This window comes from Macadamia integrifolia, chromosome 5 (genome assembly GCF_013358625.1).
Source record: "Macadamia integrifolia cultivar HAES 741 chromosome 5, SCU_Mint_v3, whole genome shotgun sequence".
Lineage (NCBI taxonomy): Eukaryota > Viridiplantae > Streptophyta > Magnoliopsida > Proteales > Proteaceae > Macadamia > Macadamia integrifolia.
In genome coordinates, this window is record NC_056561.1 from 11214744 (window position 1) to 11233495 (window position 18752).

At 41.0% G+C, this 18752-nt stretch overlaps 1 protein-coding gene and 1 long non-coding RNA gene across 2 annotated transcripts; one reads left to right on the top strand and one right to left on the bottom strand.

Annotated features, from left to right (window-relative positions):
* Positions 1-2739: 2739 nt before the first annotated feature.
* On the bottom strand, positions 2740-11689 carry LOC122077773. Its single transcript, XR_006139954.1, has 4 exons — positions 11610-11689; positions 11392-11446; positions 10221-10269; positions 2740-3279 (listed from the first exon to the last, which is right to left on the bottom strand). It is a non-coding gene; the product is annotated as an uncharacterized LOC122077773 (long non-coding RNA).
* LOC122077772 (putative disease resistance protein At4g19050) lies at positions 5406-7300 on the top strand. Its single transcript, XM_042643642.1, is given in 1 exon segment — positions 5406-7300. A coding segment is annotated over 1 exon segment (1728 nt). The 5' UTR covers positions 5406-5552; the 3' UTR covers positions 7281-7300.
* Positions 11690-18752: the final 7063 nt, after the last annotated feature.

Here is an 18752-nt window from a genome sequence, read left to right on the forward strand (position 1 = left end):
AAAAAAAAAAAATCCTTCGATGGTCTTTACTGGGGTATTCATTATTCCCTCGAACTGTTTGTTCTATACTCAACCTCCTGCCTTTGTCATTCTACACACATTTAGGGAGCTATTCATTCCTACCTGGAACTGTTTCTTTTTATCGTGAATCCCCTTCTAGGATGGGTGGATGCTGCTCTCACTGTCACAAATTAATGCAGACATTACACTGTAAGAGACTGCAGGCAGTAAAATTCATAAAAAAGGGACCTGTTCTATGTTATGATCGAATTGGATGATCATACATCATCCAATAAACGATATGATATCAACATTTCACCATAGCTTGATGTCAAATGTAGCAGAGAAGACGGCTACAACCACTCAACCATGCATAGTTTCTGAAACTAATCTAGAAAAACTTTGTTTTTCGTTCATTCTACAGGAAACCAAAGGCGCATTAGTGGATCTTTTTATATATATAGACACAAACCCAATTTCTATGAACGATATATAATCTGAGGAGGGAAATCGGTTTTTCTCAAGGAAGAAAACGATGACGAGTATGGAAGATGAAAGGGGAGTAATGGTTGCTAAGATGAAATAGAAAGGAGGAAGTGTGGAAGGTTGGTTTGGGAAGATGTTCATAGACAATGCGGCTAACCATGGGCGTCATGCTCTTGGGAGAAGTTATCATCATCTGTTGCTTTAGTAAAGGTGAGTGGAGGTTAGGGATAATAAGGGACTAGAGTGTTTTATTCAAAAGGGTATAATAGTCATTTCAACTCTTCACTTAATAGCTCTGCAGGGGTCTGAGTATAATTTGGTATTATGTAAGGGGTGTTTCTAATAATGACATTTTCTAGGGGGCGTCGTTGTAAATTATCCTTAAAAAAAAAAAAAAAAAAAAAAAAAAACTGAATTACTCGGATTTGTCTTGTGATTTTCTAAAACACTACTTTTCATTATTTCGTACATGAATAACTTGTAAGCGAATCCTAAGGGATAGTTGAGTTTGTAAGGGACCTTTGCCTCAGAAAACGTGTGGTTCTGAGTTTGACTCCCCTTACCTCTTTGGGGCCGGGGGTACTCACATGGGGTGTTTAGTACTTTTCACTGTTTTTGGTGACCAATCATTTGAAACCGAACCAAAATAAACCAATTTGATATTGATTTTCAAACTGTGAAATAGTATTTTGGTACGGTATTGGTTTCATGAATGAAACTGCCAATTTTCAAACCGAATAAGCAAAATATAAATCATATGCTTTTAATGTTTTTAGTCAATGTGGATGTTAAATTCCTTTTTTTTTTTTTATGTTTGAAACGAATTTGGTGGATTAACCCTAACAAATAAGATATATTAAAGATATCTTGGACCTTGAAGCGAACCGATTGACACAAATGGAGCTTTTAGGTACTATAGACTTGGTTCTCTCCACAAATGGGAGTTTTTAAATTGATGCCATATGTTTGAGATACCTTTACATGGCATGCAGAGGGTATTAGGGAATAATACAAGAGTATCAGCAACCTTATATTGTAAGGAGTAGACATTTACAACCATTCACTGTACTTCTCCTGCAGCCACGGTCCAGGAAAAGCTTTCTCCAATATTTATATTTTAGCCTAGTTGACAACTTTTCTGTCCCCTTCCACATTCAATGTTCACAATTATCTGTTCTTGATGATCAAAGAAAGAAGACAATAGCCAAGATACGAGATTTTCTTGAATTTTTTACTGATTTAATTTCCTTATACAGTCGAAGGAAATCAATATTGGCTTCCATCATTTAGTTATCCGTATATCGCATCCAATGGGTGCGAATCAATCACTTTTACCTTTAATTTCAAAGAACAAAAGAAAAAAAAAATTGTTACAATTTTACCCTGAAACAATAAGGGACGTATGTCAACCATAGTTACCATCTAGACAGGATATCATAGCGAAAGCCATAGCAGAAAAAAGTCAACCCGATTTCAATGATTCCAATAGAACAAAAAGCAGGCCAAAGATAAAGAACCAAAGATTGTAGATGCAGAAAGGCAGGCAAAGCTCAGTAGGAAAGTCAGCCCTATAGAGTCGGCTCTAATGCTTGCTTGAAACCATGCTTACAGCACTTCAGGTGTCAAGGCCCTCGAGTCCTCCAAAGCAACAGGTGCATGGCGAAAGTGGCAGCATCTGGCTGTGGAGACGTGATTGCAAATGGTAAGCAGTCATGCGTGCCCAACAGCACATGGTGGGAGGCCACGATGCATGACAAGGGATTAATTATTGGGGTCAAAACTGATAATCAATCCAGATTGATCAAATATTGTTATCGCGTATGACCCATATAAATACGTTATCGATGACATAAATTCATTATGGCCAATACAATACGGATGCTTAGAACCATGCTTCTATCGATCGATTCTGTCCCTTTTTAAGGTGAGAAAGTGGGGGAGTATCAAAACTAAGGCTGAAGACCGGCTGAACCAAACAAAAAACGAAGACTGACCAGACCGAACTTCTTACTGGTTTGATGTTGTTTTCGGTTTTTAAAAACCAGTAAAAACCGAAAGCGACTGCACCTACTAATAAGACTGACCCAAAAAAAATAATGATTTTTTTTTCATCAAAGACCGGAACTCTTCCATATATATATATATATATATATATATATATATATATATCGATACCATACCGATCTGGATCATGAAAACGGTATCAGCAATTCCTTTGTGCATGCGTAATATCGATACCATACCGATCTGGATCATGAAAACGGTATCAGCAATTCCTTTGTGCATGCGTAATATTTTCAAAATTTAATGGTTATAATATTTGTTGAAATTCAAATCCATTTTAATCCGAAACTTCTACCATCATTGGATTTTAAAAATGTATCACATGCATAGAAAGAATTACATGAGAATTGGAGAGAATTTAAATCCATGCAGGCTGAAATCTGACTCGTCGCGAAGGATTTGAGTCAGCAATCAGCATAGAGAACGCAACGTCGCAACCAGTTAACCGTTCCTTTTTTTTTTTTTTATTTATGTAAAAGAGTTTGTTAAGATTTGGAAATCCATAAAAACGAGAGAAGATATTTCTAGTTATGATGAAATTCTTAAATCTTAACTAATCCTTCCAAAAGGAAAAAGGTTGACTATTTCTAAAGAGAAAAATTCGGTTTGACCAGGAGAAATCATCAAGCAAGTTCAAGTCAAGTCTGCGTGTAGAGACTGGAGAAGAAGAGGCATAACTTCTTTTTCTTTCTCTTTCTTTTTCATCTTCTTCTTATACCTCAGCAATACCTGCAGAAGTTCTCCAAATCCTCAAAGAAGTGTTTTTGCAAAGAAGCAGGTAAGGCCTATTTGATCATGGATTAGGGAAGTTCTATAATAATATTGTTTAATTTTTTTTTTTTTTTGGGTATATTAGTAATAGCTAATTCAAGTGACCTTGGGAGAACTCACCTTCATAAATTAGCTTACAAGGTGAGGGAATCCAAGTCATATGAACCCACATCAAATCTCTTTTAAATTCAATGTGGGTTCAACCTCAAATGAGTGATATGGGATCATAACAGGAAAACACAAACAAGGTCCAGTGGTGCCCAATAAATGAATTCTTCCCACTAATATTCTTAAATGCTTCCTTTGATAGCCAATGCCTGTGTTCACACTCTAACTTCCACTCATTAATGTTTGAAACGTTTATAAGTTATGAAAGTGAGTGAATTGTTTCCAGTTTCACAAGGCGTGTGATTTCTTGCTATGTTGTAGTATTTGAAAGATGTAGGTGGTGATAGAGGACCCCACACCTATCTGCAGCAATTGAAAGTGATTCCAGGAACAAAAGATTATCAAGGGGAAGATAGTGTGACAACCTTAAGAAGAAAGATATGTAAAGTACTTGAACAAAAATGTTTCTTTCTGATTCTGGATGATATTCAAAGTCCTCACTAATTCCCTCTGAATGATGCCATTGGATACCCACCTGGCTCGGTGTTTAAAGTGTTGTTTCTCACTTCACAGTGGCTTTTTCCAGTTTCTATGTCTGATTCATACATGAGTTTCCTTGACCTTGAGTACTTATCCATTGATGACAAAGAAGAAGATCTTCTTCAAGTTCCTATTGTAGTAACATCAGAGAATGCAACCTCATCAAAGAGGGGCCGGTTTCAAAGTAGTTGTTTCTTTCCTCTGTTAATTTAAGAACTTCTTTTTCTTTGTTCTGTTGGGGGAGGTGGTATATTATGATTAATGAAGTAGGTATCTAAGGTAAATTTTTTATATTGTAGTAAGGTTCTAATGAGTCATTTCAAATGACCCATTTTAAGTTTGGGTCCTACTTGTGTGACCTATTAGAAATCAGGTATTGATTTAATTAAATTAAGGTCCTAACAACTTATTGTAGAAGAAGTGACTGGACTATATCTGTAGACTTTGTAGTACCTAAAACTAGAGTATATGTGAAGGTCTAGGTTATACAATTTTACTATTGATTTCTGTTTAAAAAACAGTACTGTTCATGTGGTTTTTGTTCAATATTAACTGAATAATTGATTTTTACAATAATTTTTTTTTTTTCTCTTACAGAACTGATAAGGCACAAGAACAAGAAGATGCTTAAAGTAGATGGAACAACTTTTCATGAAGCATTGAAGTTGTTCCTTCAAATTGCTCGAGAAGCAGTATATCCTCCAGATATACAAGCACTGGCAGAAGCGATTGTGTTGCATTGTTGTGGGAATACTTCAGAAATTTTTTTGCAGCAGGAGCACCTAGAAATCCCAGAGGTTACACTATTCAAATAGTGACTGCAGCATTGGAGAAAGCCACAGAACCAGGACAGAGACTCAGAATTTGCAATATACTAGATAAACTCTGCTACAAGATGTTACCAAGTAAGGCTATTAAAGACTGCTTCTTATAGTGCACACTTTACCTAGAGAACCATATGATCAATGTGAAAGAGCTAATAACATCTTGGATACTGGAAGGTATTAGATCAAACACCAAGAAACACGAATAATAAAGAGACAATAGATCCGTATGACACAGAGATTTAACGAGGTTCACACACCAGGGTGGTGTGCTACGTCCCCGGGCGAAGAAGAAGATGATTCACTATGCAGAAGAGAGATTACACCCTAGCAGCGGCGAGGAAAAACTCGCCCTGAAACCCTAGCTGCATGAAAACCTTAGAATACAATGCCTTTCTCAACAAGCAACAGTACATTATATATACTCCAAAATCGTGGGTTGACCCATCGGGTCGCGGTCGATCCGGTCGAACCATACCGCGGGGGCGTAGCCCCCACACCCCATACGAGATCAGTGATGGGCTATCGGCCCAAGCCCTCTGCTTCCATCACAGATCTCAGAAAATTTCCCATTCGGGTCGCCACCAAAATATGTCGGATCGGGTCAATCTTCAAAACTGGTCAAGAATTCGAGACAAACTTAACAGAAGGATTTGTTGAGGGGTTTAATTGTATGGAGGGCATCATGTAGTGGAGCAGCTCATTTATCATCATCTGCTAGATAGACAGGGCAGTCACCATGTTAAGATACCTCCCTTCATGAGAAGGGACTTGAATTATGTTACCAAAGAAAAATCTTTTAGAATCTTCACGAGAGCTGGTTTGAAGTTAACAATTCCACATCTATGGAATAAGGAAAAGGAAAGCCTACAAGAGATCTGTCTAATGGATGAGAATTTTCAGATAAGGTACCCTAGCATTCCAGATTTTCTAGAACCCTCAACATTGTTGCTTTATGGGAATGGAAGTCAAAGCCCAATTGAGTTCCCAAATACATTCCTTAGGAAATTGCAGCGTCTCCCAGTTCTTGTGCTTCTCCAGATGGGAGTTGAATCACTGCCCTCATTCCTTTGCAGTTTGCCAGAGCTTCGTGTACTTGTACTAAGAAATTTTCGCTCACTGGAAAAACTGAACGAAATGCATCAATTCCAAAAACTTGCATTACTTAGCCTTTCAGGTGCTAGTGGTCTGAAGGAAATCCCAGATGACTTTTTTTGGTCAATGTCTTACCTTCAAGTCCTCGACCTTTCTGAGACCCAAATTGAATATTTACCATCATCTATTTCCCAAATTTTTAGCCTTCGTAACCTTATCCTGAGAGGATGCTCACACTTGAGATTTCTGCCACAGCTGAAGTACCTAACAGCCCTTGAGGTGATTGACCTTTCAGGTGCAACCATTCTGCATAAAATCCATGACTTTGGGCCCAAGAATTCACTTCATCTACTTGACTTCTCTACAACATTAATTCAAAAATTTCCAGCCTCACATAACCTTCCATACATCAGATACCTTCAACTAAAGGGCTGTCCAAACTTAGAAGTCATGCCAGTATTGGATAAATTTCACAATCTGGAAGTTCTTGATCTCTCGGGTGCTACCAATTTCAAGGGATTCATAAATACAGATTTTGGACCTATGGATAATCTACAGAAGCTCGATCTCTCAGGTACTAAGGTTGTATGGCTACCTTGGATTTCCAAATGTAACAAACTACAAAAGCTCCTACTAAGATGTTGTTTGAAAATAGAAGCATTGCCAGATTTAACAGCTCTTAGGAAACTATAGGTTCTTGATGTTTCTGGTTCTACCAGTTTAAGGTTCAACTATGAGTCCATAGGAGAAAAGGATGACCTACAAAAGCTTGATCTGTCTGCTGTTGGTGTTAAATGGTTTCCTTCACTATCCAAATGTGCCAGCCTCCATAAGCTCTTACTAAGAGGTTGCCTAGAGTTAGAAGTATTGCCGCACTTAGCACTTACAAAACTTGAGGTGCTTGATCTTTCAGGATCTACTGCATTTAAGGAATTTCAATATGGACCATTTGGACCGAAGAATCTCCGAGTACTTGACCTCTCAGGGACCCAGGTTGTCAACTTGCAAATCTTTTCTAAATGCAAAAACCTTTGTCAGCTTTTACTCAGTGGTTGTTCTAAATTAGAAAAGTTACCAGACTTGGAAGCACATACTAGACTTGAGGTGCTTGATCTTTCAGGTACTAACAAGTTCAGGGGATTCCAGGATGAAAAATTTTGGAAAAAGGATGACCTACGAATACTCAACCTCTCTGCAACACAGGCTACACAATTACCATCCGTTTCCAAATTCACTGGTCTCTGTCAACTTCTACTGAGAGATTGTTCAAAAATAGAGAACTTGCCAAACTTGGAAGCACTAACAAAACTAGAGGTGCTTGATCTTTCAAGAACCCAGATTGTACAAGTACCATTACTGTTCAGATCTAGTGGCCTCCGTCAACTCTTATAACAAGGATGTTCAAAATTAGTGGCTTTGCCACCATTGCAAGGACTTAAAACACTTGAGGTGTTTGATATATCTGGCGCTACTGCTTTGACAGAAATCCCAAATGGATATTTTGAGGGCATGGATCGACTTAAGATACTCAACCTCTCAGAACTCCTGATCAATCAGTTGCCATCATCAATTTCCAATCTCAGAAACCTTAAACAGATCTTACTAAGTGGTTGTTCAAACTTAGAGATGTTACCTCGTCTAGAAGAGCTTAAAGGACTAGAGGTGCTCAATCTTTTGGGCACAAGAGTCAAAAGATTCCCTATTGGATTCATCAAATCAGCTCATCTAAAGCGTCTTTATATTCTTAACTTGATGCATCAGCGTGGACTTGATAATGGGGATGTTATGCAGGTTCTTAAAGATCTGAAATGGCTCTAATCTTGCCAGATTGACAGCCCAAATATGGCATACGACCACACTGATGGTGGGCCTTAGTTCTAGAGCCACTACTGCTAAACCGGAGGCAATTGCCGCAATGGACCTGGAATTATTAAGCCAAGTTGCCAATGAGACGTTCATAAACAAAATCTGTAGCAACATCAGGTGAGCCAGCCCATTGTAATATGTATCTTCATATATGTACATATAAATTACGTATACATATATTATGCAAGTTACATGTACATAGCACCCCAATTCTTTCACTCTATTCATTTGATTTGTATTTATTCAGATAAATTTGAAATAATCAAATGTAAATTCTACCCCTTCTGGATTCTTGGATCTCGCTTCTTATTTTTTAATATTGTGACTCTTCCATGCTGTGTCTCAGGAACCTCTTCAACAAAATGGAGAATGTTTTCTATGGATGTCAAGAAGAAAATTTAGCTCAGGAAGAAGTTTAGAGACTTTATGGGTCTCCGATCTTCATAGGTTATAGACAGTATGTTTTGGGGAGGCTTGTTTGAAAAGCTGTACAAGCTTGAAACAATTTCACCATGAGAACTTGTCAAAGATTAATTACTGTTTAAACTTCAGTCGTGGAACTTGCAAACCTCAAACACTGAACATCCAGTTTTCCATGAAGTTCAGAAGGTATTCCAAGAAATGGTCTTGGGGAAAGCATGTCCTTCCAAGGTTGCACACAACTTGCTTCCAGAAACAACTAGGATTCTATGGTATTTCCAGATTTTAGTTATTTGTATTATATATAGAAGTCAAAGGCTGTGCAGAACTGCAAAAACAACATCGTAGTGAAAAATGGTGTAAGGTGAATAATGGGAATTCTAAACTGCTAACAAAATAAATCAAATAGAAGAATAGAAATAAAGGGATCCCAACTTAAAGTAATAGAATCAGAAACAGAGATAACGACAGAAAGAAAAATCAGATAGGTCTGAAACTGTAAATGATGGACCTGTTCTGCAAGTAGAACCAGTCTGCAAAATCTGGTTTGATTCGGAAATCAGAACAGTCAATTTCTGACGAATCCTACTATCTATATGATTGAATAAAAGCGATATCAGAATAGATAAATTGACTAGAAGAAACAGAGTTTCAGAAGCAAAATTTTAGGAAGAACTGGCTAGATTGTTAATCAATCAAACTGAAGTCAACTAGCCGGATATAGCAGAATCAAACAAGAAAAACAGATCTGAAAATTGACAGTTGTTAACTGAATAAATCCAGCCAGCTTCTCTGTTAAAAGAAGTAAGAGGTTAGATAACAAGTTAGGAGTTGACCTAAACCTCAGGCTAGGAATCTACCAAAGCGTCACCACCACCATGACCAACAACGACATCCAAAACCTTATCCCAACTTAATGGGGTCGGTTCTACCAAAGCCTCACCCAAGCACTTAATCCACAGAGCCAATTTCAGAATACCTGAACTTGTATATAGCTAAGGCCTGGTAATGCAGATCAAAATAAGGACCTGCTGGTGGTGGGAAAGAGAGAAGAGAGCCATATGCCCCTCACATGGCTGGTGCACAGACAACCTGTTGTGATACCATTTGATGGCATCCGACCCAAAAGCTCAAGTTTTAGGTGGATATGCCCTCCCCAAGGTTGTAAGCCCAGAAACCACACACTAATCGACCAATGAGGGACTATAGCCCCCCCCCCCCCCCCCCCCCCCCAAAAAAAATAAAAAATAAATAAATAAAAAAGAAAAAAGAAAAAAGAAAAAAGGGAAGATCCCTGATCATGGAGCTTCATTACTGCATCAGTAAGCCTTGTTATTGGGCTACAATCTGGACTCTGAGGTCTCAACTCACCTTATGAGTTTAAACTAAGATAAAGGAAAACTCAACATACATTCTATACTTTCTAAACAATCCTTTAAGAATGGAAAACATAACATACATTCTACACTTGATAAACATACAATTATTATTGACGAATTATTTTGATGGTTGAAAGAAATCCTTGAAGAGTAAAGGTTGTTATACGGCTGCTACCTTCAATCCAAAGATGTATTTCAATTAATCAGGACAGTGACTTCTTAACTCTATTATTTTGTTTTGTTATTTTCTTATCTTGCAGCACTCTTTAATTTTTAATGGGAAGACATGGCCAAACAAGAGAACATATGTTCTGGAACCATATAGTTAGAAGAAAGGAAATTTGAACTTGGGAAATAGGATTATTTATTAAGTTAAAGACTGTCACTTATCTAATAGCAGATGTAAGAACCATAGAAATTCATTGTTTCTTATATTCTTTCCTTGCAGTAAGTAACTTCTGGCAATCATTACGAGTTTGGCATATGCTGAAACTGTAAGTGGGAATTAGCCAAATCACCAAGAAGAGCTAATATCTCTGTAGGATAATTATTGGCTTGCAACTTAAGATCTAAAACTGTGGAAGCAGCTATCGCAGCCATAGTGTTCAATAGCCACAGAAGTAATAACAGAAGATGAAAATCACATGCGCAATATGTCATGACTTACCTAGTTTGCTGGCCAATTACAATGTCCCTGGGTAACTCAGTGTGCTTCACTGTAACAAAAGATACCACTGGTCCAATAAGCGTAACTTTTATAGAGCTCTTTTAAGCCCCAAGCATTGACACAGTATAATAACCAATTAACATTGTATTTTCTACCAGGAAAACTATGCTATTGAAGCTTCCCAATACAGGGGGCTTTAGGAAGCAGCAGCATCATTTAGCCATATCCACATATCTAGAATTCATCAGATCCATAAAGATATTAAATAGAAAATGTGCAAATATAATTAGGGCATTGTTCAGTGCAGCAGCCCTTTCCTGGGCAAAAGGAAGTCCTAGCTGACTGATTTTTAATGAACCCTTGTGTTCTCTTTCATACTTTCTCTGGGTTTTTTGTGAGCTGAAAGATCCTATCAAACATATCATGAGAAAATCTCCAAAAAGATGTGTCTAGTACCCGATGAGCCTGATGAACCTCTAGGTAATGTAATATAATCTTAATCTATAAGCAGCCTTTTCCCTGTGTATCTAAGGCTAGTAGTACAAGGAACATGTGCAGCATGCAAGGAGTTTCCAAATCTTAATTTTCTGCCAAGGAATTATCAATACAATGCCCCAATGTATAGAGGAGATGGAGATGATGATTCCAGACTTCCAGTGTCCATATCATACTACCCAAGGCCAACCAGACCTGAAAATATTGCAATTAATAACTAGCATTTTTTTTTTTCTAATGGTTAAAAAATAATTATTTAAAACAGATGAATGGCACATGATGATTGAGTTAAGTTGATTTTTGTCATATAGAATTGTTGTAGGAAGGCCTGAAATTAGACCCTATCATCAACAACTTTATAGGAGTAGGGGCCTTCCCGACTGGGGTATCTATCCTTGATCGTCTCGCTGCTGGAAAAAAAAAAAAGAAGTTTGCATTTCAATTTCTTCTCTCGGTTCTTCTTTATCTTCTAGAACCCCCCATCTACTATTGGAAGCCAATAGCAGCTTTCTAAGAGCAGTTTTTTTGCGCAGTAGCAAAAACTCAAAATCTCAAGACTACATTGCAGGAGTTGGGAGGAAACTTGGATTACAAGGCCATTAGAGACTAAAAATGATTTATTCTAAGAGGTGTTACTATTTTCGTGGACATATAATCAAAGATCTCAGAGAGCTACCTGCTGGGGTTTCCCGAATAAAAATGCGGTCGTTCCAACCCATATGCCACTAATCCTATTTAGCATTCCAGAATGAAGATTAGGAATTTTCAGTTTAAAAAATTTTAAGTTGTACTGTAAAATCAAGGAATGCAAAGGTTAATTCTTTCACGCTATAAAAACACACATTGACAACCACAGGTAGCAAACAAACCAACAGAGATGGTCAGAAGACTTACAATCCTCTTATTGGACATCCAATCCAGACGCCCATTAATTCCTCCTTTGAAGGTTCCCTGCAACTCCAGAGGATTTTGAAGAATCTGAACCAGGAATTACAAGCAGGTTGTGCTTATAAGGCTTGGTTCCTGTTTTGGTGGCATTTTGGTAAAATTGCATCAATTTTACACTATACTAGTAAAAACACTTTCACATTTGAAGTAGCCGTTGGAATCGGCTGCTCCAGGCGTCAAAAGTGAACCGGAGCTGATTGTTTAAGACCAAATCGAACCAAACGATTCGGTTTATGGTTTTAACCTATATAAACCTCGTTCGGTTCGGTTGTGAACCGGTTATCATACAAAAGTCGAGAGGCCGAATAAATCGAATTTAAACCAAATCGAACATTGGTCAATCCGTTGGACCAATCCAAAATAGAGAAGTACTCATTTCGATCTTCTACTCCCAGAACGGACGAATGTCCTCTTCCAGTGTTCGTTTCTTCGCCTCTGCTGTTCTGCTCTTCCTCCTTAATCTCCTCTCTGCTGCCGTATTCACAGCTCGGAGACCAGGTAGATCTCTCTCCTTTCGTAGCCTAGTGTTAATGGTATATGAGAATTTTCAGTTTTCTTCGCCTAGGGTTGTAATGGCAGAACTCCGGCCTGCTGTTTTCTTTTATCAGGTTTATTTCTGGAATTTCCCTCATCTGTTGTTTCCGTACTCGTATTTGCAAAGAATGCAGGAGAAGAGAGTGTTTGGAGAAGGAAGATGAGTGTGTTTCAAGGAGAGTGGATCCTTTTTTTTTTTATTTTAAGATTGAGATATTAAAAAGGCAATAAAAATGGTTATGAGAGCAAGGAGATCGGAAAGTTCAGGTTTCAATTAGGACCTGTAGAGTGGCTTTGGATTAGTTTAAAACTTGAATAACATTCATCATGAGCTAAAATGTGTGGGTGCTCTGATATGAATACGTCTCGCAACGGCTCAGTCGGCGACAAAGCTCCTGGAACCACCACCTTAACGGCACCAACACAACGCTCTCACAGAAGAAGGAAGCACCTAGCAGAATTATGTGACTATGTGTAGGGAGCCAAGCCTGGGAATACCGTTGAGAAATATTTTCTGTCTTTTTTGTATTGGTGAGCTGTAGGCCAGGTGGCTATATAAGATATGGGAAAATGGGGCATAAGGGATATGAAAATACAATCACTCTTCTCCTCTTTCTTTTTCTCAAGGAGGTAGCTACCCTCAAAATAGCTGTTACGCTTTCCAGTTTTCCTTTTAACTTGCAGAGTAAGAATAGTAACATATCATTGGTGCTTTCATTGAGAGAACTTGGAATGGCTGACAGTACTTGTTCCGTCATTTGGATGACGCCGTTAGGTACTTCAATGACACCACGACGGCACAAGAGGAGCGCCTGGACTCTTTCCAAACCACCCTCACCAACCAGCAGCACGCCATCTCTGAGTTCGTCTTGCGGTTGACAGCCATGGACGGGGCGACTGGAACAAGCCTTGCGAATCTTAGCAGCTCCACAGGAAGTATGATACACTACTGTTCTCACTCTGCAAATCAAGAAGATAGAATGGAAAGTATAATAGCTATTTCGAGGATTGCTACCTCCTAGATAAGAAAAAAAGAGTAAAAGAGATATTGTATATTCATGGCCTCACACCCTTTACCTCCACACCTTATATAGTCACCTGACTTACAGCTCACTAATACAAAACAAAGAGGATATTCCTCCAACAATATTACCAGGTTTGGTCCCCTACACAATAGTCACGTAATTCTGGTGCCGTTGAGGTGGTCCCAAAGCTTTGTCACCTGCTGATATGTTGCGAGCCTTCTCCTTGCTCAGGATCATATCAAAGTACGACCAATTGGGTTGTCTACGCCTAATTCCGTTGGGTCACCCTTACTAGCTCCGACGAATCCAATCCAGACCCGTGTGATGAGATTAGACTTCCCTTGCTTCGATGGAATAGATCTGAGCAGTTGGATTTTTAAGGCAGAACGGTTCTTCGACTACCATGGAACCTTTGTCGACCAGTGGTTTCTCATTGCGTCCTTCCACATGGATGGACCAGCTCTCCAGTGGTTCCAATGGATGCATAGGGCATCCCAGTTTTCAACATGGGCGACGTTCACCCGAGCATTGGAACTGCGTTTTGGACCATCAGAGTTCGATGACCCTCGGCCAGTTTGGTGAAACTCACACAGACTACCACGGTGGCAGAATACCAGACTCTGTTTGAGACCTTGGCGAATTGTATAGATGATGTTCCTCCGTCGTTTCTCGTTAGTTGCTTCATTTCTGGACTATGTTCCGATATTAGAAATGAAGTGATGGCCTTTCGGCCAGCGACCATGGCGCACACGGAGTGGGACTAGCTCGGCTATAATAGTCCAAGTTACTTGAAGCTCGATGCAGCAATCCATGGCCTGGGTTCCAGAGACCAGCTCTGCTCCCTGCCCCATTGCCACCATCCTTGCCATCGCTGCCAACACCTCCACCTCGAATCCCGATCAAACCTCTCTCCCCCATTGAAATGCAGCAAAGGTGCGACAAAGGCCTTGTTGAAATAGTCTATTGGCATTTTCATTAATGAGTGTACAATGGTGCTCTTATATAGAGATTACAATTATTGAGTTATAGACAAACTCTATGATCACATGTGGGATCCTATTCTAACTCTGCTATCTCATGAGGTAGTTACAATTATTGAGTTATAGACAAACTCTATGATCACATGTGGGATCCTATTCCAACTCTGCTATCTCATGAGGTAGTCTCTAGAGTTTGTGCTCACTGAAAATGCCTACAATGTAGGAGAGGTTGTTGAGTATGAGGATGACTCTAGAGGTTGAGTTCGAGTGGGACGCTAATTGCCCTGATACACCCCCTCAAGGTGGGGATTTGAATGATCGAATCCGCAGCTTGTCCCGTAGAAAGGAGAACCGTGTAGAGCTGAGAGCTTTGGTAAGGATATCGGCTATCTGGTCATGGGTTGAAATGAACTGCACTTGAAGTTCCTTGGAGGCGACTTTATCACGAACAAAGTGGAAGTCAATTTCAACATGCTTGGTACGAGCATGAAAGACCGGATTGACCGAAAGGTAAGTGGCCCCAATATTGTCACACCAAAGAATGGGTGCAATGGAAACAGGGATCCCTAATTCCTCAAAGAGAGAACGAAGCCAAGTGAGTTCGGCGCAGGCATCAGCCACTGCTTTGTACTCAGACTCGGTGGAGGAGCGTGCAACTGTCTTCTGCTTCTTAGAGGCCCAGGAGATCAAATTAGAACCCATATAGATGGCATAGCCTCCTGTGGATTTACGATCCATACTGTCACCAGCCCAGTCAGCATCAGAGAATGCTTGTAATTGGAGGGAACTAGATTTGGAGATGAACAACCCATGATCCTTGGTTCCTTGGAGATAGCGTAGAATCCGTTTGACTAGTGTCCAATGGTCTTCGGTGGGGGCATGCATAAACTGGCAGGCACGGTTAACTGAATAAGCCACATCAGGCCTGGTGAGGGTGATGTATTGGAGAGCACCGACAATGGAGCGATATCTGGTGGGGTCTGAAAGAAGGACACCCCCTGTGGAAGATGCTGCAAAGGTGGTGGCCATGGGAGTAGTGACGGGCTTACAGTCAGTCATGCCAGCCCTCTGGAGGAGATCAGTGATGTACCGGTGTTGAGAGAGGAGGACACCATCAGACCGATATAGGGCTTCAATACCAAGAAAAAAACTGAGACGACCAAGATCCTTGATAGAGAATTCTGAAGCAAGTTGATGAAGGAGAGTCTGAACATGAGTTGGTTGGTTCCCTGTAACCAAGATGTCATCGACGTAGACAAGGACATATGTGACAACAGAGCCCTGCATGTAGATAAATAGTGATGTATCGGTTTGGGATGACCGAAAACCGGAGCGAGTGAGGGACTCAGTTAACCTGTGAAACCAAGCCCTAGGAGCCTGTTTGAGCCCATAGAGGGACTTGTGGAGGCGACAGACATGATTAGGGCGCAGGGCATCTTCAAAACCCTGGGGTTGAGCCATGTAGACTTCCTCAGATAGAATACCATGCAAGAATGCATTCTGAACATCAAGCTGACGAACAGCCCATCCGTTAGATATGGCCAAGGAGAGGACCGTTCGTATGGTAGTAGGTTTGATGACAGGGCTAAAGGTCTCATGATAGTCAAGACCAGGTTGTTGATGAAATCCTTTAGCAACTAAACGGGCCTTATAGCGCTCAAGGGAGCCATCTGCCTTCCGTTTGATGCGGTACACCCACTTGCAGCCAACCAGATTCATAGTTTCCCTGTAAGGCACAAGAGACCAAGTACCATTTCGTAATAAAGCATTAAATTCATCAGACATAGCAGAACGCCAATGAGGAACCTTGTGGGCCTGGGAGAAGCATGTAGGTTCAGTCGGGTCAGGTGAGGTGGTGGTAGAGAGGGTCAAGGGGTCAGCATAGAGATCGTGTAGGGTTCTGGTGCGACGGGGTGGGGTGGTAGAGGAGTCAGGGTTAGGGCCGGTTAGGGTTAGGTGAGGTGAGAAAGGAGGGGATATGGGAGAGGGTGGTTCGGGTAGGGGCGGGTCTGGGGTGGCAGGGAGAGGGATGGGTGGATTTGGGAGTGTAGGTAGAGGGCTAGGGTGAGGTTGAGGGGTAGGTATGTTAGGAGCAATGCCCCACGGGAGAGGGGTAGTAGGAGGGGGTTGGGTTGATGAGGATGGTGGTGCAGTGTGAAATGGGAAGGTAGATTCGTCAAATCTGACATGGCGAGATATATAGATACGACGGGTGATGAGATCCATACAACGATAACCATGATGGGAAGGGCTATATCCTAAGAAAACACATGAGGCAGAACGGGGTTCAACCTTGTGATGATTGTAAGGACGGAGCCATGGATAACAAAGACATCCAAAGATTTTTAGAAAAGAGTAGTCCGGAGAGTTGCCTGTAACTAACTGATGGGGGGATTTGTTACCTGTGATAGAGGAGGGCATGCGATTGATGAGAAAGACTGCGGTTTCAAAGGCATAATCCCAGTAAGCTTGGGGAACAGCGGCATGGGATAGTAGGGTAATCCCAGTTTCAACAATGTGCCTGTTACGACGTTCAACTGTTCCCTGTTGCTCATGAGTATGAGGGCAAGATAACCTGTGTTGGATGCCCAACTTGGCAAAATAAGATGGGAGAGTACGGAATTCTCCCCCCCAATCAGTTTGAATGGCCTTGATGGAGCGAGAGAACTGACGTTCCACCAAGGCCTGAAAAGTACGAAAGGCAGAGTAAACATCAGACTTCAACTTTAAAGCAGTAAACCAAATATATTTAGTATGGTCATCAACAAATATAACAAAATAACGATTCCCATTTGAAGAAACTGTGGGGTGGGGGCCCCATACATCACTAAAAATCAAATCCAAAGGAGAGGAACTACGAGTACTAGTTTCACGTAGTGACAATCTACTAGCTTTGCCCATTTGGCAAGCGGAACATAAAGAAGGAGACTTCACGAGCTGATGACCCGGTAACATAAGACGAAGCACACGTTCATGAGGGTGCCCTAAACGATGATGCCAGCGACTGAAAGAGGAGGCAGAGGCCAGATTGGCATAAGGTGACGCTGGAACGGAATAGAGACCATGCTTACTGTGTCCAGTGAAGAGGGTTTGATTGGTCTTCAGATCCTTCACAGAGAAAAAGGAAGAGTGAAACTCAAAGTAAACATTATTGTCACGGCAAAATTGCTGAACAGATAACAAAGAACAAGTGAGAGTGGGAACATGTAAAACATTAGAAAGAGAAAATGAACGAGAGGGAGAAGAGATGGAAGCAGTGCCTATGTGAGATATAGGAAGACCCTTACCATTACCAACCACAAGTTGGTTATTACCTGTGTATGGATCATAGGTGGAGAATTAGGTTAAGTCAGGGGTGGAATGGTGGGTGGCTCCAGTATCAGGGATCCAAGAGGTGGTGAAGGATTGTGGAGGTGTGGGGTGATGGGGTGGAGGTGCGATGGTAGGAGGTTGAGGGGTAGGGAAGGGTGTAGTATGGTAGGCGTTGGGTTGAGGTGGTGGTCGATTGTAGGGACGGGGAGGGGTAGGTAGAATGGCGGCTCGGGTAGGTCCCTGTGGGCGATAGTAGCAAGTGTCTGTCTGATGATTAGTGCGTCCACAGATTGTGCATGGATTGTGAGCGAATGCATTAGAGCGACCAAATCCACTAGCACGGCCACGACCACGGCCTCGGGAGGAGCTTGTACCACGACCAGGAGGGCCACGACCTTGGTGAGTGACATGGGCGGATGCATCGATGGCAGGATCAACAATGGGAAGGCGGGAGTGGAGAAGGTTCTCGTGACTCATAAGGAGACCATGCATGTCGGTGTAGGAGATGGGCTCCTTTTGTGCCATCATAATGGAGGCAAGGGCTTGATAATCAGGGCGTAGGGCCCGGAAGATGTGGATGTTAAAGTCTTCCGATGGGAGGGGCTTCCCTGCAGCTGCTAGCTCATCGGAGAGATGCTTGGCTCGATGGAGAAACTGAGTAATGGTCTCATCTGGTTTGTGAACCAGATTTTGAAGGGAGACGTTGAGAGACAGAATCCTGGTTGTAGACGGAGAACTGAATGCAGCATGGAGTGCATCCCAGATCTCTTTGCTAGCAGTCCGTCCGACTGCTAATGAAAAGGCCTCTTCAGAGAGAGAGGCGATGAGAAGGCTCATAATAAAAGCATCTTGTTCACGCCATGCCTTGGCTTTGATAGGGTCTTGAGGGCAACGATTGTCACCTGTGACATAGTCGAAGAGGCGTTGGCCAGTGAGATAGGGTACGACCTGTGTGCGCCAATAAACATAGTTCTTAGATGTGAGCTTGAGAGATATCATATGATGAGCACCAGATAGGGATGTGGGAGGTGGGGATGGTTCGGCCATGGTAGAAGAGGGAAGGGGGAATGGGAAAGGGACGTTGGTCCCTTTAGGATTTTTTTTTTGGATACTAGAAGAGAGGAAAGGGACGTGGGTGGTTTTTGTTGGGTTGGCTCTTTTTTTTTTTTTTTTTTTTTTTTTTTTTTTTTTTTTTTTTTTTTTTTTTTTTTTTTTTTTTTTTTTTTTTTTTTTTTTTT